At 42.7% G+C, this 27,043-nt stretch overlaps 1 protein-coding gene across 3 annotated transcripts in view; it reads left to right on the top strand.

Annotated features, from left to right (window-relative positions):
* Positions 1-27,043, top strand: part of LOC119978012 (fibroblast growth factor receptor substrate 2-like) — an 86,955-nt gene that overhangs the window by 37,113 nt on the left and 22,799 nt on the right. For 2 of the 3 annotated variants that reach the window (XM_038819330.1, XM_038819332.1), the window contains exons 2-3: positions 19,668-19,775; positions 26,849-26,937. In XM_038819330.1, coding sequence (XP_038675258.1) covers positions 26,872-26,937 — 66 coding nt within the window. In that variant the 5' untranslated portion in view covers positions 19,668-19,775; positions 26,849-26,871. Of the gene's footprint in view, positions 1-2,032; positions 2,124-19,667; positions 19,776-26,848; positions 26,938-27,043 lie in introns of those variants that run through there. The other variant, XM_038819331.1, reaches the window with a different exon arrangement.

Raw genomic sequence — 27,043 nt, 5'->3', positions numbered from 1 at the left:
ATGAACTGCAAATCACCCTCTGCTAGTAATGTGTATTGTAAGTTGAAATACTTTTACTGCATAGGATTTACGCAGACACTTTGATGTTTATATTCTGATCTCCGAGATTATATTTACTTTTTCTGTTCCTTGTTATGATTTCCCCCTCATTTTTCTAATTCTTGTTCAATATTTCAAAGATTTGTTTGTTTCTGTCAATCTCTTTTTCATTTTCAAACTAATTCTGTGTACACGTGTGCATGTCTATAGTTAGCTAATGGTATAAGAATTCAAAACTTCCTTTCAAAACATCATTGCATCTTGAACTTAAGTTCGTTTCAGTGTACTGTGTAATCATGGCCTTTTAGTATTTAGTCAACAGCATAACATGCTCATTGCGGTGTTAAACTGTACGCTTTGTGCGTTGTTGAAAATAACCTGGAAATATGTGACACGGTGCGAGATTCTTCCTCAGTGGTGAATATTGAGACTAAGCATATATGTTCTTGAATTCAACTTTCCTAACAGAACTAGAAGGGACAAGTTGCACATGTGAATTGACTTTAATAAGCAGAGCAGCCTTGAAAATCCAGTAACCTAATTAATATGACACTTCAAAATCTTGGATTAATGAGGTGTGACTATATTGGGCAAAGCGTTTGAACGTGTCAGTGTGCCACCTGCCTTGCACTGACAGTGCAGTGACAGTACTAGCTGCTGCTTGGTACAGATTGCAGTGCCACACAGAAGAGCCCTATGTGGACTAATGCGTCTATTTTGTCTGAACTTTTGTGACTTGAAGAGTTAAAGATTACAACTCTGTTCTTGCAAATAAAGAAGCATTTTTCTATGAGTATAATTAGTGTATTTCAGGCTATAAACTTGCTTTAGTGGGAGGGTAGACTCTGTTTGTAAGATAATAAATCTGTGTGGGAATTGCATTTAACTCTTGACCCCAGTAAGAGTATCATACAGAGTTCATGGTCATCAGCGCAGGCTGCATCAAAGAGAAGCCATGCAAAATGGGAGTGCTGGGTTACCAAGGTAATCCTGGCACTGTCAATGTGGCTTTAACTGAGACTGCAGTTTGTTATGTGTGATAGTGGGTGTCTGGAGCTTGATGTAGTCGTACGTCATTCTGAAACTTGTGCTGGGAATGGCAAAGAGTGGGTGTATTTGCCATTTATCTGGATTGAGTTACTGTGTTTACTGGAATAGAATTGTATTTCTCCTTACAACCCATTAACCTAGATTGCAAAATGTTAGTTTAGCAGTTGGTAAATTGTTAAGGAATCACTACTAAGGTGACTGTGTCCATTTCTGTACCAACAGAGTGTATGTTGCTAATGACGGCTGTCAATAAGTTGTCTTTGAAATGTGCAGCTGATCTTGTATTGTAATCATAAACCCACATCCTTCAAAAAGAAAGATTTATTGCACTATCGGTCTTTATAGATGGAACTCTGTGCCTGGCTACTTACTGGCTAGTTGGAGCAACAAGTGACAGTATCGCTGAACCAATACAGCAGGTACAGGCCGCAGTTCTTCTCTGGTCTCAGTCAATAACAGCGTACGTTTCTGTAGTGCCTTTAACACAAATAATACACATTTTTTATAGATGGAGGTAAGTTAGGGAGCTATGGTGAGGCACGAAGGGAAAGATTGGGAAATGAGACTGAAGTTTGGAAAGTTGGGTTTTGAAGTAGCGGTGGGAAAACGTGATGAGGAGGAAAAGAATTGGAGAGGTAGAGAACTTTAAGGAGGGTGTACTAGACTGAGGGATTGACGTGGCTGAAAACTCTTCCACCAGTAAAAGGGGAGGGTGGGGGCTGAGTGATGAAGAGAGGAGAAAATGAACGTCGGGAGAAATTGGGAGGTGATGATCGGGCTTAAGGGACGAGCTCGTCCGTCGAGACCTGGAATGGCATGAGGCAGCAAAGACCAGGATGGGAATTTAAAATTTAAAATGCTGAAAGACCGAATCTAATGTAGGTCAGTCAGGATGGGGGATGATGGATGAGTGGGATGTGGTGCTGCAAGCAGCAGGGATTTGATGAGTTGGAGTTTATAGGCTGTGGAGGTTAGCCAGGAGACATGGGTTTGAAGAGGTGTTTTGAAGCTGATGCAGTGAGGAATGCGTGGAGGTAGGTTATTTTGTGGAGGGTAAATATATGGTATTGGTGATGGATGGGGTATTGGATGCAAAGCTCAGCTTGGGGCCAAGTAATATGCCACGATTGTAAACAGTGTGATGTAGTCCAAGTGAATGGCTGGAAAGCAAGATTGAATTGCTTGCAAGGGCGCGTGGTAATTCCTGTTCAGCCAGGAATCACCGAAGCTGCTCTGGGTTGCAAAGCTCTGCTGTAAATGTATATTTTTAAAATCTCTGAGTATGTGTGTTCATTTTACATCGGCTATGTTTCCCCTGGAAGGTGGGAGTAATGAACCACCGACTAGCAATTTTAAAGCATGGATTTCGCAAAAAAATCACATTAAACTGTTAAAAAATTTAAAATAAGATATGAAGTATATTGTGACATGAATGGGTATTAATGCTAATTCAAAATGATAATTCAAAGAGTATTATTGGCAAAAATAATAGAAAAGAAACTGCTAGAAGGCAATTGCTATTCTAGTAAATCATTGAATGCTATTTGATAAATCACCTTGTGGCCTTATGCTGCTTTCCTCTGCCATGCCTATTGCATTTTATTGAAAGGTTTCCAATGAATTGGTAGATTTTGTTTTGCAGAACCTAGGAAAGTTGTGTGGCCCTGTTGTTCAGGCATCTCCTATTAACCCTTTATTTAGTCACTGTGTGGGTGGAGGCTGTACTCCACCCATGTGGGGAGAAACCACTAAAGCTCAATAAATGCTGACTGTTCTAGCATAGATATTACTTATTCTTCATGCTGTGTAAGATGGCTTTGAACAATATCACATACTGTTGCCACAACATCAAAAACCTTGCTCTTACCTGCATCTCTGATGCCAATGTTATTACTCACATGGGCAGTGCTTAAAAAATAAAAACTCACCACAAATTCATGAAATTAACCAGCTGTATTGGTTTTCAGACATGTTGCTTGCATTCTTACAGTACAGTACCTTAAGTGTTGCTGGCATCTAGCGATAAGCAAAGGCTGTAGATGTAGTGAGGGGGTCTGCAAAACTAGTTTTATTTTTGGGGGGAACTTGCTATGTACTAAGCTTTGTGCGAACAGCCATATCATTGTTTCCAGTGTTTAAATTATTTGTTGTCGTTAAAATTTGATTTATTTTTTAAAAGTAAAAGCCATCAAAAATTTACTGTGATCATTTTGATCACCATTAAAAGTAACGTGTGGAGCAAACACTAATTGTTAAAAGCAAGATTTTAGTCCAGTGCAATAAAAGTACTTAGCTTTAATTGGCAATAAAAATGAAAGCACTTTTTAATTCTACATTCCCTGCCTTCCTTTGTTCTTCCCATCGTCTCTCCTTTACTGTGCTGCGTAGCTCAATCCGTTCCAAATTGGATTTAGACCAGAAAGTCGTGGGTTTGAACTCTGCCAAGATTCACTCAGGCTTTCATCCTAAGGGACTATGTGCAACTTGGCATTGATACAGTATTTTTACATGGGCATTCCAGACAGTTTGTTAATAGGCAGCAACACTGCACTAAATAGACATTTGTATCTAAAGGTGACCTGCATGTGTGGGTATTCATGTTCTCTCTCTTTCAATTTCTTGTCTTTTTTGTTCAAAATCTTCTACAAAAATCTCTTTTTTTCTTGTTTAAAATCTAGCACTAATTTTGTGTTGTTGATTCTGGCTTGCACGGTTCATTTTGAAGGTTGGAACAAATTAAAACTAAATTGGAAAGTTTCCCCGGCTTTAAAGACCTGTGCTTAAAACGATCAAAAATCCTAATATACAAATGAAATGGTGTTGCCTTGAATACCAAACAGAGAGTCTTGCCAATAAATGGTTACAGTTACGGTGAGGAGGAGTGTGGCTAGACAAGTAAACTACTTCTTGGCACATGCTAAGATTTAGAGCAGTTTATCCAAGACAGTTGTTTAGTGCATTGAGGTTTGATTAATTGTGTTTCACTTTGTTCCCTTACTCAATTTTGTTGAAATCCTTCAGGGGGTATCTTGTCGATTTCATAAGTTTATTACAAAAACCATAATTTTACTTACTGTGATCAAATTCCACGACCGACATTAAAACAAGCAAGCCTTTCAAGCTTTGCTTCAATTTTTAATCCCCAGAACATCATTACAAGTTGCATAGGTAAAGAAATCCAAGCTCTTTGTGATGGACATTAATATGATACTTGGCCTACTCTGTACGTTGCAGATGACGCAAAACTTGGAAGTGTTAGTCAATCGTGAGGAAGACGGTCTACTTCAAGAGGACATAGAATGGGTTCAACATGGCAGTTGAAATTCAATGCAGGAAAATGTCAGTTGGTAGGAAGAATAATGAGCAATAGTACAATCAAAATAACACCACTTTAAGGAGTCAGCAAGAAGAGAGAGAACCTGGAGGTGTTTGTACACAAGTCTTTGAAGGCGACAGGATTGGTTGACAAAGCAGTTAATAAGCAAATGGGATCCTAGGCTTTGAAAAAAAGGAGGGATAGAGTACAAAAGGTGGGAAATTATGCTTCTATTTTTTATTCGTTCATGGGATGTGGGCGTCGCAGGCTGTGCCCGCATTTATTGCCCATCCCTAATTGCCCTTGAGGGGCAGTTAAGAATCAAACACATTGCTGCGGGTCTGGAGTCTAAAGCTATTTAAAACGCCAGTTTGATCCTAACTGGAGTATTGCACCCAATTCTGGGCACCACGGTTATTAGAAAGGACGTGGAAATTTTTAGTGAGGATATGGTAGCACAGTGGTTAGCACTTGCTTCACAGCTCCAGGTTCGATTCCCGGCTTAGGTCACTGTCTGTGCGGAGTCTGCACGTTCTCCCTGTGTTTCCTCCGGGTGCTCTGGTTTCCTCCCACAAGTCCCGAAAGATATGCTGATAGGTGAATTGGATATTCCAAATTCTCCCTCAGTGTATCCAAACAGGCGCCGGAATGTGGCGACTAGGGGCTTTTCACAGTAACTTCATTGCAGGGTTAATGTAAGCCTACTTGTAACAATAATAAAGATTATTATATGGAAGAGATTTCAGTCGAATGCTTTCGTTTACGTGAATAGACTGGCGAAGATTGGGTTGGTTTCCTTAAAACAGAGACCAAATTTGCTAGAGGTTTAGACAACGAAAGATTCAAATAAGGAAAATAAAGATAAACTGTTTCAGTGGTTGAAGGGTCAGGATCTCGGGGGAAGGCTGGGTAAAGACCTAAGGTGATTGGCAAGTGAACCAGTGGCAAGATGAGGAAAAACATTCTTTACGCAACGAATGGTTAGGATTTGGAATGTACTGCCTGAGTGATTAATTCAGATTCAGTACAGTCTTCAAGGGAAATGGCCAAATATTTGATGGAAAGAATTTCAGTATATGACGAAAGGGCAGGTAGCGGAATAAACTAAATTTCTCTGCTTTCATGTTGTCTGTTAACGTCTGATCTATTGGTATATACATTGGATAATAAACAACTCTGGTGGCAATGTTTTATTTTGAAGAGTTCTTTTAAAATGTTCAGCCCTCTTGTGTCTTAAATCGATACATATGTTTCCATTTGCATTCTCACTTAAACTGGCTCTAGGCTGGAATGCAAGTTTTAACTTCCGTTGGTTCATTTTTCCACCGTGGTACTGGGATATTAGACTGCAGAGGCTTAGTAACCTGGTCTGACCATGTCCACCCACACGCTTGACTGGGCTTAATTTCAGAACATTCACATCATGGTTGCCTTTTCTCCCCTTTTGTCGGAATTTGGCGACTAGGAGCTTTTCACAGTAACTTCATTGAAGCCTACTTGTGACAAGTGATTATTATTATTATTAAGATGATGATTATTATGATGATGCTGGAGGCTAATTATACCATTCTACTGTGGTCTTGGTAGAAATCAATCGAGATATTATAACTGACAACTGATGATTTGCTCGGTTCAATTACTCACCAAGTGATTGAGTTGCAGAGTTTTTTGTTGTTATTTAATGATGAATTATTTTAGCTCCGGATGACAGCTATCAACACTGGGGAAAGGAATCCCCTTCCTTCCAGTCTTGTCACTCATTGTCAATGTCATGTTGTTGGAACATAGGTTTTGTTGTGCTTGAATAATGTGCATTTTCCCCACCCTAATATGCCCAGCAGCACCAATTTGATTTTTTTTTTTACAAAGAACAAAGAAAAATACAGGACAGGAACAGGCCCTTCGGCCCTCCAAGTCTGTGCCGACCATGCTGCCTGTCTAAACTAAAATCTTCTACACTTCCTGGGTCCGTATCCCTCTATTCCCATCCTATTCATGTATTTGTCAAGATGCCCCTTAAATGTCACTATCGTCCCTGCTTCCACCACCTCCTTCGGCAGCGAGTTCCAGGCACCCACTACCCTCTGTGTAAAAAAAAAACATGCCTCGTTCATCTCCTCTAAACCTTGCCCCCCGCACCTTAAACCTATGCCCCCTAGTAATTGACCCCTCTACCCTGGGGAAAAGCCTTTGACTATCCACTCTGTCTATGCCCCTCATAATTTTGTAGACCTGCCCCTCATAATTTTGTAGACCTGCCATCTCTCGTGACCTCTGAATAAAGTTGCCAGTTTAATGCAGAATGGTATCCCAATTTTATGCTCTGATGATTGCTAACAGACCTGTAATTCCTGTCTTTGAGAGAACCGTTGCATTCATGATTTTTGTCCTGTCAGGACATACCCATCATGCGCTGCACGCAACGAAGATAGTAATTGTTAACCACCTTTACTTGATAGCTGTCAGTTGTCCATGTTTCAAGCCCAAAGGTAAAGTCGCCATAGTCTCAGGTGACCATAGATTGCTTTCCCCTTTGAGTGGGAGAGCTGGCTGGTGGTAATTTAACCTGAAGATCACCACACCTCAGGAGAGGGGCAAGGTTGAGAAGGCAGGACCTTAATGAATAACCTCAGCTGGTACGGGAATTGAAGCCACACTGCTGGCATTGTTCTGCGTCGCTAATCAGCCGTTTAGCCAAGTGAGCTAAACCGGACAGCAAGGTGTTGAGTATCTTGTAAGCCACCATCTTGCCTCTTTGGTTCGGATAAGGGTCAGCTTGATGTTACATGTACATGTCCACAACATTATCCATGAAAAGTCTACCTTGGATCTCTGATCTCTTTCCATTTTTATTTTAGTGAACACATATTTAGAATGTAGTTTTTGATACCTTTCAGTTCTTTATCTTAATTTTTAAAATATCCTCGTCGCAACATTAAATATAACGCGAATGATGACTTGTTGGTTAGAGTTAACTTGTAGTCTTTGATACTTCAACTAGGGAGGTCCATGTTCTTTTATGTATACACTTTTGTATGTAAACAATCATAGCTTCGTATTCAATAGTTTAGCATACATAGTGCAAGAAGCCTTTCTTTACTATACTGCAGTTTCTTGTTTGGATTCTAATGTAGATTTGCAGCTGATTTGCATTTGAATTCTTAATAAAATGGTAAAATAACCAAGCCACAGTTGATATTGAGCGAAGTATCCTTTACTAGTTTGATTTATATTTCCTCCGCTGTACCCCAACGCCAGTGATATATCTGGAGTAATATATGTGAGGGCTAACACTGAGCTTAACTTGCAGGAAAGCTCTAAACAGTTGAGCAATATGGAATTCAGACATTTGTCAGTTCTTTCTTCTAAACAAATGCAAATTTATAATTAATTTGCAGGGAGCATAATTTATAGGTCCATAGATAAAACATGTGCACATTTACAACCTTGTTATAAATTTAGTGGTGAGAGCAGATTTCCACAATGTGATCTAATTATTTATACTTTATGCAGGGGAAGGTGGGTTATTTTCAATGTGAGTACAAAGACGAACTCAAATCATCAAATATCAGATCAAATGCTGTATGCATGCAGTAATGCTCAGTTAATCTTGAAATCTGCTTTGTATGTTTGATCTTTTGGATAAGCCTACATTCTGTTTCTAGTTTGTTCAAACTTTATATGGAAAAATGATGGAGAATGCGATGGAATTAAACAATTCCATTTCCATAGTACAGTTTTCACTTGGGATGTTGCATGCATTTATATTGAAAAATAATATGCCTTTAATGATCAAATGTGTTCTTACATTATTCTATTATAAATCCCAAGAGTGCAGCAATTTCTAGGCTTCTGTACTGATATTTTGCTGTTTTACAGTGGCAAACCTATGAAGCATATTTCTGCAATATAAATTTAATCCCGTGGATTTGGAACAGTTGTTGCTATCATCCATTTTTTTGTTTATTTTTTAATTAATTGGCTTTCTTGGCAATAATTGCTGACAGAGGATTTTGGCATGCTGCTTGTTGCTTTGGTCAAAGAAAAAGTTCTGAAACACAATTGAACAATGAAACTTGACTCCCACAATAACACTACTTCTGCAGAATTGATAATGCATATGACACCACAATATGAAAGCACACTGTTTTTAAGATGGCTGTCCCATTTTACAAGTGAGAGCTTGGACATGGTTGTGCGTCAGAAGGCCGTTTGTGGGAAGTGTGGAGATCAAAGCCGAGCCTGACACTATGTTGAAGCAGTGTTTGCAAGTGCAAGCAACCTAGCGTGACCTTATGACGAGCAGCATCCTAGTAGGGCTCAGTGGCTATCACTGGGAATGCAAATTTTGGATGATTTTTTCCATCCACTCACTAACATGCGGATGGAAACCAATTTTAGTGTCCTAATTAGCTAATTAGACACGGCTGATCAAGCAAAAATGGCTGAGAATTGCACTTTGCTGTGCATTTGGCCATGTTGGCATTGGTTGGAGATGGGAAGTGATTGCTAAGTACTGTGAAAACTACCACTGTACTGTAAGATATTGGACTAGAATATAGTTGTGTGATCACCAGATGGAGTGTTAGCATAGGTTTCAGAATAACTTGGCATTTTTAAGAGGAGGGATGAACTTTAACAGAAATGTGTTGGGCTATACAATTTCTTTCTATAGCAGTCACTGACCAGTGGAAATCTTTCTCTTTTTTTTTCTCTTAAAAAAATTTGGAGTATCCAATTATATATTTCCAATTAAGGGGCAATTTAGCGTGGCCAATCCACCTAGCCTGCACATCTTTTGGGTTGTGGGGTTGAGACCCACGCAGACAAGGTGAGAACGTGCAAACTCCACACGGACTATGACCTGGGGCCGGGATTGAAACCGGGTCCTCGGCACCTTGAGGCAGCAGTGCTAACCACTGCGCCACCGTGCCGCCCCAGTGTAAATATTTCTACCTGTAAAACCACTCATTTAAATGTGAAGATTGATCAGATGAATTCCACTGATAAGAACTTCTGCATTTCTTTGTCCACCTAAATTTGGTGTAATATTTAGTATATTGCTCTATATACCTGTACCAAAGTGAAAGCACAATGTAGCTGTTCACTGTTCTGGAACAAAATTATTTATCTGTCTCTCTTTCAAAGATGCCATTGCCGACACGTTAAACTTTGTTCTCAAAAATCCAGTTTGAACATAACAAGAGAATTAGAAGTAGGAAGAGAGTGTTTTTCCCTTGGTGACGGCACTGGCATACAACAGCACCATGTCTGATCATCTTCCTCAACTTCACCTTCCTCTACCATTCCCATGTTCATTAATGTCCTCAATACTCATCAATTAGCATCCGTTCTGAATGTACGTGACCTCTTGAGCATCCACAGCTCTCAATCCAAGATTCACAACTCTTTTGAGGGAACAGTTTTCTTCTCATCTCCATTCTAAATGGCCAACTCCTTATTTTGAGACTCTGACCCTGTTTTTCTTTATTCCTCATTCAAGGAAAATATTTCTCAGCATCTATGTGTATTCCTTTAGAATTTTTTAATGTTTCATCAGATCATTTTGCATTCTTCCAAACTCCAGGGAACAATAATAATCGCTTATTGTCACAAGTAGGCTTTGATGAAGTTACTGTGAAAAGCCACTAGTTGCCACATTCCGGCGCCTATTCGGGGAGGCTGGTACGGGAATTGAACCTACGCTGCTGCCTTGTTCTGCATTACAAGCCAGCTGTTTAGTCCACTGTGCTAAACTAGCCCCTCCGGGTGCTCCTGTTTCCTCCCACAAGTCCCGAAAGACATGCTTGTTAGGTGAATTGGACACTCTGAATTCTCTCAGTGTACCCGAATATAGACCCAGTCCACTCAATCTCTCCTCATAGAACAATTCTCTCATCCCAGGGTTCAGTTCAGTGAACTTTATTTGCACTGGGACAAGTATGTCCTTACTGAGATAAGGAGATCAAAACTATATTCAGTACTCTAGATGTAGCTCAACAATCCTTGTATAATTGTAGTAAGACTGCCTTTACTCTCGTATTCATGCTCCTATTCCAATTGCTTTTTAACTTGTATTAATATACAATGTGCCTTCCTGTTAATATACAAATATACAATTTGCCTGCATGTTAACATTCTATGATTCACATAAAAGGTCTCCCAGGCCCCCCACAAATGCAAACATCCCCCTGTTTCCCGCCATTCAAAAATAGTGTATTTTTGTTTTCCCTACTAAAGGGGATAACATCATTCTTCACATTGTATTCCAAGTGTCACTTCTCACCCCTCACCCAACTTGCCCATATCCCTCTGCAACTCCTTTCTGTTCTCCTCACTGCTTTCTTTCTCATCTAACTTTTTGTATTGTCAGCAAACTTGAATGTTATACTCAGCCCCTCATCTAAGTCATTAATATAGATTGTAAATACCTGAGGCCGAAGTATTTATCCATGCCATACATCACTAGTTACAGCCTGCTGACCTGAAATGTCCCATTGTTCCCACTCCCCATTTCTATTCATTAACCAGTCCACGGTCCAGACCCTGAGTCCCACGAGTCCCAATTTTGTGGAATCACTTCTTGTTGAATATTTTTTTTGAAAATTCAAATGCAATCCATCCAATGGTTCCCCCTAATTCATCCTACTCGTTTTGTAACCTCCAGCAGATTTGTCAAACATAACTTCCCTTTCATAAAAACGTGGCATGGTAGCACAGTGGTTAGCACTGTTGCTTCACAGCGCCAAGGGTCCCGGGTTCGATTCCTGGCTTGGGTCACTGCCTGTGCGGAGTCTGCATGTTCTCCCCATGTGTGTGAGTTTCCTCCGGTCGCTCCCGTTTCCTCCCACAAATCCTGAAAGACGTGCTTGTTAGGTGAATTGGACATTCTGAATTCTCTGTGTACCCGAACAGGCTGGAGTGTGGCGACTCGGGGATTTTCACAGTAACTTAATTGCAATGTTAATATAAGCCTACTTGTGACACTAATAAAGATTATTATTAAACTTGTTTTGACTTTGCTCAATAATATATTTTTATTTTTCTCAGTGCCCTGTTATCGCAACTCTAATAATCGATCCTAGCATTTTGCCTCCTGCTGATGGGCTAACTAGCACCATGTTTTCTCATTTTCTTCCTTCCTCATAAATAGGGGGTTATAGAACATAGAACATTTCAGCGCAGTACAGGCCCTTCGGCCCTCGATGTTACGCCGACCTTTAAAACCCCTCTAAAGCCCATCTACACTATTCCCTTATCGTCCATATGCCTATCCAATGACCATTTGAATGCGTTTAGTGTTGGCGAGTCCATTACTGTTGCAGGCAGGGCATTCCACGCCCGTACTACTCTCTGAGTAAAGAACCTACCTCTGACATCTGTCCTATATCTATCTCCCCTCAATTTAAAGCTATGTCCCCTCGTGCTGGACATCACCATCTGAGGAAAAAGGCTCTCAATGTCCACCCTATCTAATCCTCTGATCATCTTGTATGCCTCAATTAAGTCACCTCTTAACCTTCTCTAATGAAAACAGCCTCAAGTCCTTCAGCCTTTCCTCGTAAGATCTTCCCTCCATACCAGGCAACATCCTTGTAAATCTCCTCTGTACCCTTTCCAATGCTTCCACATCCTTCCTATAATGCGGCAACCAGAACTGCACGCAATACTCCAAATGCGGCCACACCAGAGTTTTGTACAACTGCAACATGACCTCATGGCTCCGAAACGCAATTCCTCTACCAATAAAAGCTAACACGCCGTACGCCTTCTTAACAACCCTCTCAACCTGGGTGGCAACTTTCAGGGATCTATGGACATGGATACTGAGATCTCTCTGATCGTCCACACTACCAAGAATCTTACCATTCGGCCAGTACTCTGTCTTCCTGTTATTCCTTCCAAAATGAATCACCTCTCACTTTTCTGTATTAAACTCCATTTGCCACCTGTCAGCCCAGTTCTGCAGCTTATCTATGTCCCTCTGTAACTTGTAACACCCTTCTACACTGTCCACAACTCCACCGACTTTAGTGTCATCTGCAAATTTACTCACCCATCCTTCTATGCCCCCCTCCATGTCATAAAAATGACAAACCGCAGCGGCCCCAAAACAGATCCTTGTGGTACACCACTAGCAACTGGACACCAGTCTGAACATTTCCCATCAACCACCACCCTATGTCTTCTATCAGCTAGCCAATTTCTGATCCAAACTGCTAAATCACCCTGAATCCCATGCCTCTGTATTTTCTGCAATAGCCTACCGTGGGGAACCTTATCAAACGCATATTTGCTACCTTCCAATCCAAGAGAACCATTCTAGAATCTAAGGATTTCTAGACGATCAAAGCCATGCATCTGCTCTCTGCTGCTAGATCTTTTAAAACCCAGGCATGCAGGGAATTTGTTACCACAGTCCTGTATCATTACTTTACTGATTTACTGAAGTTCTTCATTTTTGCTTGTCTTCTCCCATTACTTCAGGATTGCTTTGTTTGAGGATACATGGGTTCTTTGATTCCTCTTACATGGTGAGTTCCCATTAATAGGTACGCAGTTTCGTGGATGCAAAACCAAAATCACTCTTCAAAGGAACGTAGCAAAAATTGGGCAAATAATAAACCTGCACTGAACCCAAATATAGATCCAACATTATTTTACTTGTGATCAAGGTTGAGGCACAGGCATGAACCTAACCCTCCTCTGTCAGGTACCATTCCCCAAGAAGCAATTGCCGACCATGACTTTCATTGGATTGGTCTATGCTTGCCAAAGTACTGCAATGGTTTGCTATTGCCTTCTGCATTATGGCTGACCAGGATCTGTACCTCCTGAACTGCCTGCCATCGTGTGTATTGGAAGGATTTCTAGGCTGACAATCAATTTTATTTTTATTATGCTTCATGTGGGCTTCTCTGCCAACGCCAGCATTTGCTGACCATTCCTAGTTGCCCTTGAATTGACTGGCTTGCTAGGCCATTTCAGAGGGCAGTGTCCCATTGCTGCTGTTCTGGAGTGACAGGGCCAGACCAGGTAAGGATGGTAGATGCAGATTTCCTTCCCTAAAGGGCATTAGTGAACCAGATGGATTTTTATGACAACCGGTGGTAGTTTCCATTACAATTCCAGATGTATTAATTGAATTTAAATTCCACCAGTTGCCATGGTGGGATTTGAACACACCTGTCCAGGTCCTTAGCTGGATTACTGGTCCAGTGACATTACCATTATACCTCCTGTAATGAAAGCACCTTCGGTGAATGCTAAGTGGGCCTTGTACCCAGAGCATCTGGGCCCAAAGTCTGGAAGGTTACCAATGTACCATAAGATCTCCATCTCATTGGAGTCTCAACGCACAAATGAAATCATGTAATGCTGATAACTAAATGTAACTGTTGCAAATATACACTTGCTGGAGCAATAAATTGCTGTTGAGCCTCATCAAAGTGGTATCTGAACAATGCAAATGCAGGTAAATCCAAATTGTTACTTCTAACTACCTGATTAGTGTCTCACTTGTTTCCTTGAAATTTAGTGATGTTCAAACTAAAAGCTGCTTTAAAAAAAATTACTACTTTCCTAGAAGTGTACTTGGTTGATTAGGGCTAATTATGTCCTGCTCACCATTGCTAAAAATAATAACTGATGGTTGTACCCAAATCTGGTACTATCACCATCTCTAACCTGGAAGCTCAATCTATTTCTAGGGAATTATTTAGTACTCCTGAATTTGTCTGCATGACTATATTTTAGAGAACAAGTTCACTTCCTTTCAAGTTTGAAAAGCTTAAATTCTCCAATATTTCTTCCTCCATTCCTTGAGTTTCGGTAATAGTTTTGTCTTTTTTTTCCCTGCACAATCTCCCAAGGATTGAATGCCTCCTTGTGTCTCGGTGACACATACTCTACAGCAGGGGTGGGCAAACTTTTCCGTGCAAGGGCCACATTCAGAAATTCACAATTTTAAAGGGCCGCATAGTATATTAAGTAAAATAATTAATATTTAAAATAGCCAAAATAAAAGGTTTTTAAAGAAAAAAAGCAATTAATTTTTATTAATTAATATTTTAAAGTAGAAACTTCACATGAAACACATGTTGTGCCAAGCAATGATCACCCTACTCAAGTCAACGTATCCACCCTATACCAGTAACCCAACAGCCCCCCCCCATTAACCTTAAAATTAAAAAAAAACTTTTTAAAAATTAAAATTTTTTTTTTTTTTTTTAATGACTTGATCTTGGTGGGCCGCATAAAGACCTTTGCGGCCCGCGGGCCGTAGTTTGCCCACCCCTGCTCTACAGTCTGACTAATACTTTGTATGGTTCAAACATGACTTTAAGAGCAGTTTATGGCTTCAGCATGACTTTTTTTCTTCTGCAGAATTACATGCTATCACAAATCTGGTTTAGAGCAGATGTTGCAGTCATTTGGGTATCAACAAACAGATCAAACACTCCTGAACAAGTGTGTTTGGAACATTCAGTGCTTCTGCCACCTAAGCTATAACAGGATGAGTTAGTCATTGAAGATTTATTTCCACGCTCATGTCCACTCACTAGATGAGTTTAATTCTTAAGGTGAATGTCATGGCTGGCTGTGATGTATTCAGCTGGTAGTTCTTGTCACCAGATCTGCAGGAAAGTCATGGACATAATATTATTTAATAGTCTCTAATATTTGATCATTGTAATTTAATTTTGCATCGCTGAGATTTAAAATTTTAGAGTACCCAATTCTTTTTTTTCAATTAATGTTCAATTTAGTGTGGCCAATTCACCTACCATGCACATCTTTTTGGGTTATGGGGGTGAGACCCACACAGACATGGGGAAAATGTGCAAACTCCACACGGACAGAGACCCGGGGCCGGGATCGAACCTGAGTCCTTAGGCGCCGTGAGACGGCACTGGTAACCACTGCGCCACAGTGCCGCCCTAGCATCGCTGATATGAAGGTTCTCATCAATGTAGCAAAAAAGTGACCATTTAGCCAATTCTGATGGTCTCACTGACGTACTTTGGCGTCAGGCAGTATGAAATAAAATCTGTAAAGCAGATTTTTAAAATCCTCTAAGTTATTGGATAATGTGGGCCCTTCTATGTGTACACACACACACACTCTTTAATATTTACCGTCTGGGAGTAGAACTCTACACACATGTACTTGCATGCATAGGACTCTCGTTTCCAGCCAAGAGTTATAAATTAGGTGTTGCCAGCTGCAAGCCTCTGAATGCAGCAATTGGTCTCGAGCCAATAGTGCAGCAGAAGCACAGCTTTAATTCATCACCTCAAATTGCTGGCACCAGTGACAGCCCTGTAACCACCAGTACTTCACCCTGGTTTTCTAAAACTGAAAATCATCTATCACGGCACAGCCCATTTGGAAGAGTAACAATCTGTAATTGCAATGTTGGGTATTTCCACAATATCAGTATGCTACACAAAATGCTCGTCACAGCGCACTGTAAAGTATTTTTGTGGCCCCAGAAAATAAATAGAAGATCTTTTATGCTGGTGTGTTACAGAAGAATTATGGGGCAAGGGTAAGGAACTTCACGCGTGATATTCAAAAGAGGCATGCTTGGGAACTGTCAGTGTGTCAGGCTCGAGTAGATAAATTTACTGAAGTATGGAAAAATGTTTAATCAGATTTTAACATAAATTGATTAACCATCAAGTAAAGGAAAAGCAAACACTGGAAATCTAAGAAAAAAGAAAACGGCAACATTTTTGATCAGGCTGCACCTGTAGATAGATTGCTTTATCTTTCGGGTGTGGGCCCACGCGAGAATGATTTTGATCAGGACCAACAATGTTTTCTTTAGCGTACAGTCGAGCTGTATGTGGGTCCTTTAAATTGTGTGTGTTGCCAAGGTAACTTAAAAGGGTTGATTTGTGTGTGGGTTGCGTGGGGAGTTTTGCGATGCTGCTTGGCCATGAATCTTAAATGTTATGTTGTCAGCGACCCTTTCCTTTTCCAAGTTTTGATTCCTTGTTAAAATGGAGTTATTGGGAGCCCGCATTGTGTCTGCCTGTGCATCGGAACCAATTTTTAAAATTCAGTCATGGGATGCGAATGTCACTGGCAAAGTCAGAATTTTATTGCTCTAATTGCCCCTGAGAAGGTGGCAAGGAGCTGTCTTGAACCGCTGAAGTTCGCCTGGTGCAGGTACACCCACAGTGCTGTTAGGGGCAGAGTTCCAGGATTTTGATACAAATACACCTTTTGAAAGCCATTTCTGATTTGACAACTGAACCAACCGACTGCTGCGAACCATCATTCCTTTCTACTAACACTGGTGTCAATCATTTGATTAGGTTTTAACAGACTTCCTCTCGTTAAATACTTACAATAAGAAAACGCAATAATATAAATTGTCCTCTTCATATGGGAATGAAAATTACCAAGAGTCCAGCACTTAAAAGCCTTTTGGCTAAGATGAGCATGAGGTCAGGTGTAATGCCTGGATCTGTTGTCTCTTTTCTGGGGGCCATGAATTGGATTCAATTTGAATTGGTTTTTGGAGCAGGCAAGAAGCTGGATTAGGGGTTTGCCCCGTCCACACTCGCTCTGGCTTTGTAATCCTGATAAAGTAATTTTAAAAAACAGTGGGGGGGGGGGGGGGGGGGGGGGGGGGGGGGATTGTTGCAAGTATTGTAGAAATTGGGGGGGGGGGGGGAAGAAACATTGTTATAGTCAGTGATAAGATACAACCCTCCTTGTTTGTATTAGTGGTTCCACTTCTTCAAACGCTGGGAATAGTTGTATCCTGTTGAACTCCGCTCTGTATGTCATGTGCGTCCCAGCAATATGCTGGGAAATGCTAACATCTTCGGGAGGCCCAAGTACTGCTTTTTCTCTCTCCTCTCTGGATTAAATTTAAAGTTTTCATAATTTATGTTTGTGACATGCCATTTTGGTTCTTTCCCGTGCCACTGATTGTACCAGTTACACCGCAGTAATGGTTATGGTAGAGAAGTTATTGTAGAGCATTGATTTTTGCGGTACTTGAGTTTTATACTTCAGCCTTTCATCATCATAATCTGCTGCTACTTTTTAAAAATCTCAATTGCTTTGTTTCTGGGCTTTGTTTTCTGGGCTGCATACTGTCTGGTTGAGAGGGTGGGTAGCTGATCTGCTGGGGCCCTAACATTGCCAACGTGGACCAGTCTCAAGGACATTCTAGAGAGTGGTTTGATGATATCATGGTCTCTGATTTTTCTTCCGACCTCCTTTTCCAAAGTGATGCGAATCCCACATCCCACGACTCACTGCACCACAATGCTGATTGCTGTTAATATTTTCTGCTGTTTTTCATGAATTTTGTGTGCATTAGCCTTGTGCCACTCCCATGCTTGACCAAGAAGCCAAGTTGCCAGCTGTTTCTTTAATTGTTCTGTAGTGATGAGTTTGAACAGTGCTGTTTTACTCTGCTGACTTTTCTCTGTAAACATGGGGTACCTCTGCTCATCATTCTGGTGAAGACCGATTCCAAACTTCTAAGAGTTCTGTGGTTCGGCGGACAGGCTACCACCATATCGTACTAACTGCTATACAATTTACAGTATGTAAATGATTTATGTCTTGGTATTTACTTTGCTGGAATTATGCTAAATGATTCTTTTCATTGGGAATGCTGTAATGAAACTGGAATTACTTTAATCCGCTTTGTAAAATATCCGTGGAGAATGCAGGAGAATAGTGTTACAACTTTTGAACGTTTATTCTTTGCTCTCCTTCCTCTTGCCTTTCAAAAAAATAATATCCTAAATTCCTCTGCATCCAGTGAAAACTAAAATATTTTGCTTGTGGCAACAACGCAGCACGGTAGCATAGTGGTTAACACAGTTGTTTCACAGCTCCAGGGTCTCTGGTTCGATTCCCGGCTGGATCACTGTGCGGAATCCCCGTGTCTGCGTGGGTTTCCTCCGGGTGCTCAAATTTCCTCCCACAGTCAAAAGATGTGTGGCTTAGGTGGATTGGCCATACTAAATTGCCCTTAGTGTCAAAAAAATATTAAGTGGGGGTTACTGGGTTACAGGGATAGGATAAATATGTGGGCTTGAGTAGGGTGCTCTTTGTAAGGGCTAGTGCAGACTCGATGGTCCGAATGGCCTCCTTCTGCACTGTAAATTCTATGATTCTATGAACCAGTGGGTTTGCTGAAATATCGCAAGGGCATTAGCTCTACATCGAAAGGTGTTAATATCATTGGTACTTTTAACACCGCACGTTGTTAACTGATAAATACTTGTGGGTGAATTTTCAATTGGTATTTGATTTCACTTGGTAAGAAATACTGATAGGTTTCAAAACCTCAAAGCGCTGTGACTATGTTGCAGCTTTCACTTGCTCCAGGATTCTGCACATGCTGCATGGTTGAGTTTTTAAAAAATGTTATCGCAGCAAACTTGGAAGTGTTCAGCATTGTCTGTAGTCTGCAGAGAGCTTGTGGCAACCCTTTGTGAATGTTCACAATACTGTACTGCAAACCCTTGACAGAATTAGACAATATATTTTTAAAGTAGACTACAGTGATCTTCTTTTGAGTTCCAGAGTCTATACGGATTTTCCCTCATTACTATTTCATTTGTTTTTATTCTCAACAAAAATTCCAATTTTTGTGCACTGTTTTCTTAAAATGGGTTTCTGAAGGAGTTGCTTTTTGCAATGTGCAAAATTCATATGCTGTATATATGGTGAATGTGTTCTGACAGATGCTGAAGTATTTGCAAAATAGAATGTACTGAATTATTACAATACAGTGAGTCTCTCTCATTCCACCTCGCTTGTGGTTTATAGCATAGATCAAATTTCAGTGTGATAACCGGTCATGCGGATCAGGGGGATTTCGGGCAAGGGCACTTGAATTTCTCTCAATGCCCAAAGAAAGGGCAATATAAGCAAGGGTTGCTAATCTTTATTGTTGTTGAGTAACTCTGACTGGGAGGTATACACATGTCGAAATTGGGTGAGGATCGCATTGAGCTGGCTGCGATGTTCCCTTCAGTTCAAGATTTATTATTCACTGACATTTACTATAAATGTTCACAGCAGATTGGGCAGTTTGGAAAGGTTACTGCTATTTGTGATATTGTACTTAACTGTATGAAGGTCTGCACCTACTGTACTTAAAGATTTTGGAAATGGGGAAGAAAGTTGTTTATTTTGAGATTAATAGCTCCACATTAAATACCCTTGGTGAGAATTATATCTGACCAGATGACTAAATCACTGTAATACTTTACTTTAGGTTGAAGACACAAGTGCTCGATCATGGCTTGAGTTTGTTTACCATGACCCCAAGCAGAGGCATCTGGAACTGAGACTAGGCAGCTTTCCCACTAATGGCCAAGACTAGGTAAGAGCGAACTGTATAATCCACATATCCATGCTAACTCTTACTGAGTTACACAGAATAACCGTGTGCGGCAGCCTGGCCTGTTTTGTTGTTGCATTTTTTTTCCTGATAAACAACTGGAATTTACAAAGTCCCCTTTATTCAAAAAAGAACTCAAAAGTACTTTGGACTAATTACATTTCTAACTGTTGTCGCTGTCATTATATAAGTAATCACAGCAGTCAATTTGTGCACAATGTTCCACAAACCACTAATCTGTTTTCTTTTTTGATGATGTTGCTTGAATGCATTTCGGCCAGGGGCAAGTTTCATGATTTTCTTCACATTGTGCCTTGGGATCTTTAATATCCTCCCAAACGTAGACAGGATCTTGTCTAAACATTGAAATGATGGCACCAGTGACCATGGAGTCTTCCCTCTGAATCGCACCGAATTGTAACCTGGACTACTTTCATGCCTCTTTTAATAAAAGCTCCCAAGAAGATCTTTTTAAAAAAAAAAACTGCTGCACATTTTGAAAATGGAATAGATGTGACCGGAGACAAATTACAATAGGAGGTAAACTTTTTAATCACTGAAAATGGTTCGGTTTCAAAGACGAGAAATTTCTTCTTTAAAAGACCTTGTCCTTTAAAGAGTCAATGCAAGGGCTTTGGGTGTGCTAATACTGGAAGAAGTAATGAAGCAGTTTTAAAGAAGCTGGAAACCTCCTGACCCTGGTGGACTGTTTATGAAAGGGTCACATGCTTTGGGGAAAAAAGAACGTGCCTGGAAAATAGTGTTTGAAAGCTGGTCGGCCGGTTTAGCTTTGGGGAGAAAAAGACCAACTGCTTTGGGGGGGGGTCCAGGCATCAGAACTGCATTTTGAGCAGTCTGATACACAGCATGGGTGGCAATATGGGCCGCCTTGTTATGACGGGTTTCCACCTCAGTCTCCAGCCTTCGCACTACTGAGGTCATCAGCCAGGACCTCAGAGGGTGCCGCTTATCCCCCAAGAGCCAACTCCTCATCTTGGGGTGGTCCTCTAAGACACCGGAGATCTCCGAGTGACCCAGAATGTAGCTTTTATGCACTCTTGGGAAGCATGCACACACATGCACGACCCAGAGGTGGTCACACGCGAGTTGATCATGTAGGGAGTGGAACCACATCTTGTTAATGAAGGGCAAGCCCTGATAGCCCGTTTCTTTTTATTCATTCATGGGACGTGGGCATCGCAGGCTGTGCCTGCATTTATTGCCCATCCCTAGTTAAGAGTCAAACCATTGCTGTGGGTCTGGAGTCACATGTAGGCGAGACTAGGTAAGGACAACAGATTTTCTTCCCTAAAGTGAACCAGATGGGTTTTTAGTAAAATCTGCAATGGTTTCATGGTCAGCATTAGACTTTTAATTACAGATTTTTTTTTATCGAATTCAAATTTCACCATCTGCAGTGGTGGGATTTGAACCTGGGTCCCCAGAACATTACTCTGGGTTTCTGGTTTAGTAGTCCAGTGATAATCCCGCTACGCCACCCCTTCCCCCTAGGTGCAAGATGGCATGCATGCCATCAATCACCCCTGGACCTGGGGCATCCTCGCGATGGTGGAGAACCCTGTTGAGCAGGCATCGTGGTGTGCTTGGTCTCGCTCAAAGTTAACATAGCCTGACCTCACGGACGCACTTGTGGGCTGTAGCGTGAAATGGGCTCAAACTCTGCAATGAACCGGTTGCATAAACATTCAGGGACTGTGATGACCTTCATGGCCTCCAGGAGCGGGTGTCCTCCTCAATGTCCGCGAGAACATGACAGGTGCCACACCTCTTTGTTGAGCCGGAGTCTACTGTGGCACATGCTGTCCGTCATCATCTCAATAGATCAACCGTGGACCATCACTGGCGTCTCCCCCTGGGTTCCTCCTTGGCCTGATGGGTGGCCGGGTCTTCAGGGTGTGTGGCAGCCCTCTGCACGTGGGGTGCCAAATCCAGCCTGTGTTGACGCTGCTGCCTTCTCTGCTGTCTGGCTGCCTAGGCAATCATCAGCACTGCAAGAGCACCCTCTATGGGACCAGCACCATCCATTTTGGTATCTGCAAGGAATGGAGAAGAAGATAGACCGAAAATCAGTTCGGGCTTCCACCCCATGATCCTCAAAACCCCCAACTTGCATGTCTCGCCTTCTTTTGAGTGCCATCCAGTGAGCCGGTTATGCTGGAGAACCTCGCTCTGCACACTCCACTCCAACCCCCCCGGCCCACAGCAGGAGCCCCGAGACCCCAGACCCCTTCCGAGAACATTAGGGAGATCGTGATCGGGTGCCCTACCCTGATCCTCACACTTGCCCTTTGGTCGCAAGGATATCTGCAGCGCGAAGCCCAGCTCTTTAGTGTTTGATTGTTTGTTGGCAGCTGTCTCTATGGTGCTGACGCTTCTAGAGTTCAGGCAAAGTGTTCAGGTTTCAAAGTTTGATTGAAATTCGATGCAGTAATCATTGTCTGAGTTATGGCACGTGTACACACGAGAATGCACTTGAGAATATTTTGTTTATTAAAACAGTCGCAGCTCAAAGTGGTGCACAGCACACCTGACCAGAATCCGAATGAGCAGGTTCTTCCCAGAGGTGGAGGACAAATGTGAACGGTGCCAGAGGGGCCTGGCCAACCTCGCCCACATGTTTTGGGCTTGCCCCAAGCTTACTGGGTTCTGGACAGCCTTCTCTGACGCAATATCCAAGGTTGAAGGGGTGAGGGTGAAACTATGCCCAATAGTGGCAATCTTCGGGGTATCAGAGCAGCCAGAGTTACACATGGGGAAGGGGGCCAACGCCCTTGCTTTCGCTTCCCTAATTGCACGCCGGAGAATCCTGCTCGGCTGGCGATCGGCAGCACCACCCCAGGCTTTAGACTGGCTCGCTGACCTCTCAGAATATCTCCACCTGGAGAAGATTAAGTTCGCTATCCAAGGGTCAGAGGAAGGCTTCCTGGATACTTGGGGACAGTTCGTCGGCCTGTTCCAAAACCTGTTTGAGGCCAGCAACGAGGAGTAAGCCAGGGAAAAAAAAGATGAGGAACCAAAGGACTGCGCAACTGGGGGGGGGGGGGGGGGGGGGGGTGGGGGTTGGAAAATGGGGGAACCACAATTGGGGGGGGGGGGGGGGGGGGGGGGGAAGAGATATCATAGACCGATCCAGAGGGCAGAAAAATGTACGTACATTTAGTCAAATGAAGGACAAAACAAACCTGTAAAATAAAGCAAATTGGTGCGGGCAAGAAAAATGTTATGTATATAAGCAACAACTGTTTATAAATATGTGAAAAGCCAATAAAAAGATTTTCAAAATAAACAAAACAGTAACAGCGTTTTGAAAATCAACTTCGTAACATTCCATATCACACTCATCATTCCAAAACCCTACGAGGAACGGACTTTGAAGGACACGGGACGCGATGAGCAGCAAGTTGCTTCCATCTCTGATCATCATCCTGGGGACATGAGGGGCTTTGTTATATCAGGTCTTTGCATCAGTCATCGGCGTCCATACTGGGGTCATGTGCTAGATCCTCAGCAGGTACCCCTTATCCCCCAAGAGCCAACCGGCCAATCTGGGATGGTCCTCAAAGAGGCCGGGTGTGTATGACTGCCCCAGGATATAGCTGTCCTGCACAATCCGTGGGAAACGTATCCACCCGTGCATGATATCAGGGTGGTGGTCGCACATGAGCTGGTCGTTCAGCAAATCAAACCCCTTCCTGTTGATGTAGTGCAGTTGTGCGCAAAGTGACAGCGTGCCATCTGGACCTGGGGCATCCCGTCGTTGGCAGAGAATCCTGCTGTCCATGCCTCTTTGGCCTGGTGCCATGTCAAAGTTTTTATAGCTTGCTGCCTGGGCAAACAGGGCATCCATGACATCCCGGGTGCACTTGTGGGCTGTAGCTGTAAGATTCCACAAAAATACCCGCTCGAGCCCTGGAATGATCCTGAGGTGTATCCCGAGGTGTAGAGGTTCAATGCTGTGGTGACCTTGACTGCCTCCGGGAGCATGCATCCTCCTCCACATGGTGCCAAGCCCATGAGGACGGGTACAGGTGCCGCACCATCTCCTTGTTGAGGCAGAGCCTCCTAAGGCACGCGCTGTCCGTCATTTGTTTGGAAAACCAGCAACGCCTGTACATCAATGGCCGTTGCCGGCATCTCCCTCTGGGTCCCTCCCTCGCTTGATGTGTGGCCGGGTCCTCGGGGTGTGGGGCAGGGCCCTGCACATGGGCCGCTGCCTTCTCCACCACATGGCCCCTGGCCTACCAGCAGCGCCGCGATGACGGCCTTTGAGGGGTTCAAGTTATCTGTTTTATATAGTATCTGTAAGGAATTGGAGAGGTTAAGAGACTGACAACTATATCTCCTGCCATCCGACACGTTCTGCTCATGTACCCCTGGCTGCACCGGGGGTCCCTGTACCCCAAACGCCTGCACGTAATATTATCTGGACTGGGTGCTAGACCCCTCCCTGGTTCACTCAGCCAATCCCCTTTCGACAAAGTCACCCTCCACGTGCCCCCCCCCCCCCTCTCCAAAACAAGCACTGGGGCAGCAACCCCAGTGCCCCTGGGCACGCTGCCTGGGAGCGAACATAGCTACTCATCTCCTCCGATCCCTACAGCAGCCATTTTAAAAAAGGAACTAAGTGGTGCCTGTATAACCACTTTCTGGGGAGACAGTTAGTTTACGGGAGGCCGTTAAATTTCAGTGGCGATTATTGGTTTTTCGCCACACCACGCGGGATCCTGATTTCACCAACAGAAGCAGGCTGGTTAGATTGCAAACAGATCGGCGCCCGGCGTGGTTCTCGATTTTGGCCTTTCCAGCAATCTAATAGTCGTGCTCTCGCTCAAGTGCGAAGCAACCATAAAATCGCCGCCATAGTTTCTGTAGTTCATCTATATGAGGCAATAAAGAATTGGCACTTAGTTGATGCCCAGCTGAGAATTTCTTATTTTATTCATTTAGGGGATGTGCGCCCTGGTTATGCCAGCATTTATTGTCCATTTCTAGTTGCCCATCAATACGCGATGATGAGTTGCCTTCCTGAACCGCTCAGTCCCTGAGGTGTAGGTACGCCCACTGTGCTGTTAGGGAGGGAGTTCCAGGATGTTGCCCCAGTGCCAGTGAAGGAACAGTGATATATTTCCAAGTCAGGGTGGCGAGTGACTTGGAGTGGAACCTCCAGGTGGTGAGGTTCCAGGTATCTGCTGCTCTTGTCCTTCTAGATGGTAGTGGATTTTGAAGGTACTGTCTAAGGAACCTTGGTGAGTTACTGCAGTGCATCTTGTACATGGTACACACGGCTGCCACTGTTCGTCGGTGGTGAAGGATTTGAATGTTTGTGGAAGGAGGAGCAATCAAGCGGGCTTCTTGGTCCTGGATGCTGTCGAGCTTCTTGAGTGTTGTTGGAGCTGCAGTCATCCAAGCAAATGGACAGTATTCCATTACACTCCAGACTTGTGCCTTGTAGATGGTGGACAGGCTTTGGGGGTGCCAGGGGGTTAATTGCTCACGATAGAATTCTTCGCCTTTGACCTGCCCTGGTATTAATATGGCTAAACCAGTTCAGTTTCTGATCAATGGTAACCCCAGGATGTTGACAGTGGGGGATTCAGCAATGGTAATGCCACTGAATGTCTGGGGTGGTAGTTAGATTCTCTCTTGCAGGTAATGGTCATTGCCTGGCACTTGTGTGGCAAGAATGTAACTTGCCACTTGGCAGTCCAAGCCTGGATATTGTCCAGGTTTTGCTGAATTTGGACACTGATGGCTTCATTATCTGAGGAGCTGCAAATGGCGCTGAACATTGTCCAGTCATCTGCAAACATCCCAACTTCTGACATCCTGATTAAAGGGAGCTCATTGATGAAGCAGCTGAAGATGGTTGGGTCTAGGACACTATCCTGAGGAACTCCTGCAATTATGTCCTGGAACTGAGATGATTTATCTCCAACCATTACAACCATCTTCCTTTGTGCCAGGTATGACTCCAACCAACGGAGAGTTTTCCCCATGATCCCATTGACTCCAGTTTAGCTAGGGCTCCTTGATGCCATACTCTGTCAAGTGCTGCCTTGATGTCAAGGAGAGTCACACTCCCCATATCTCTGGCATTCAGCTCTTTTGTCCATATCTGAACCAAGGCAGTAATGAGGTCAGGAGCTGAGTGACCCTGGCGGAACCCAAACTGAGTGTCCGTGAGCAGGTTATTGCTGAGTAAGTGCCGCTTGATAACACTGTTGATGACTCCTTCCGTCACTTTGCTGATGATGGAGAGTGGACTGATAGGGCAGTAATTGGCTGGGTTGCATTTATCCTGTAGCTTGGAGGAAGAAGGAAGGACCGAGTGTTCTACAATTTTGAGGTCCTGTGAATGGATGAGTTTGTGTGTAAACCGGAAATGTGACATCGGAGGTAAACCGCCAAATGAGTTGGAAAATAGCTCTACATTTTAATGACATTTTACAATGTATAACTGTGTAAATGATATAAATTTGATGATAAAGGAGATGGTGTATATTTTTTTTTTTAGGAAAGTAAATTACAGCAGCAAGGCAAAACAATATGGAGTATTAAAACATCTCTGTTCCTTTAACCAATCTCAGTTGGAGGAGGTGTTCAGCAGAAGAAAGGGAGCGAGTGGAATAGAGGATAGTTCAGCAGTGACTCAGAGGGAAGAACCTTGCGGGAAGCTTTGAGGCATATTGAAGGCAAACTGTTTGGTTTGGGGAGTTTGAGGGGTGGAACATTTGTCAGGCAGAGAAACAGGAACAAACTTTGTATGCAGAAAAGCGAATGCTTATTAGGTTGTGAACTTTAAAACTCTGCTGGGCAGAGCTGATTTTTACACAATTGTTATAAATTATTGTGTTATAATGTACAAGAATGTACCTTAATGTCTACTAATCTTGTATCATTTTGAACAAAGTGGAGTTTGTGGAGAAAATCTGTATTTTTTTTTCTTTAACGGTTAACTTTTTTGGTATTGGCACATGATTTCTACAATGGAGTGCGAGAGCTGAATTGCATCTGCATTAATTTGTTTTATTTAGAGATCAGCTGGTCTGCTGAAGCCATGGGGAGCTGCTGGAGCTGTCTGGATAAAGACACAATCTCAGACAACCACCCAACCAAATTCAAGGTAACATTTTCACGTTAACCCAAAACAATTTGATCGATTGGCTGTCATTAGTTGAAACCTTCCTCAACTGAAAAGAAGTACTTTTGTAAAAGCCAGAGCAGTTCTT

This window comes from Scyliorhinus canicula, chromosome 15, assembly GCF_902713615.1.
Source record: "Scyliorhinus canicula chromosome 15, sScyCan1.1, whole genome shotgun sequence".
Taxonomy (NCBI): Eukaryota; Metazoa; Chordata; class Chondrichthyes; order Carcharhiniformes; family Scyliorhinidae; genus Scyliorhinus; species Scyliorhinus canicula.
The sequence above is the reverse complement of the archived record's forward strand: the minus strand, read 5'-3'. Positions and strand labels throughout refer to the sequence as shown.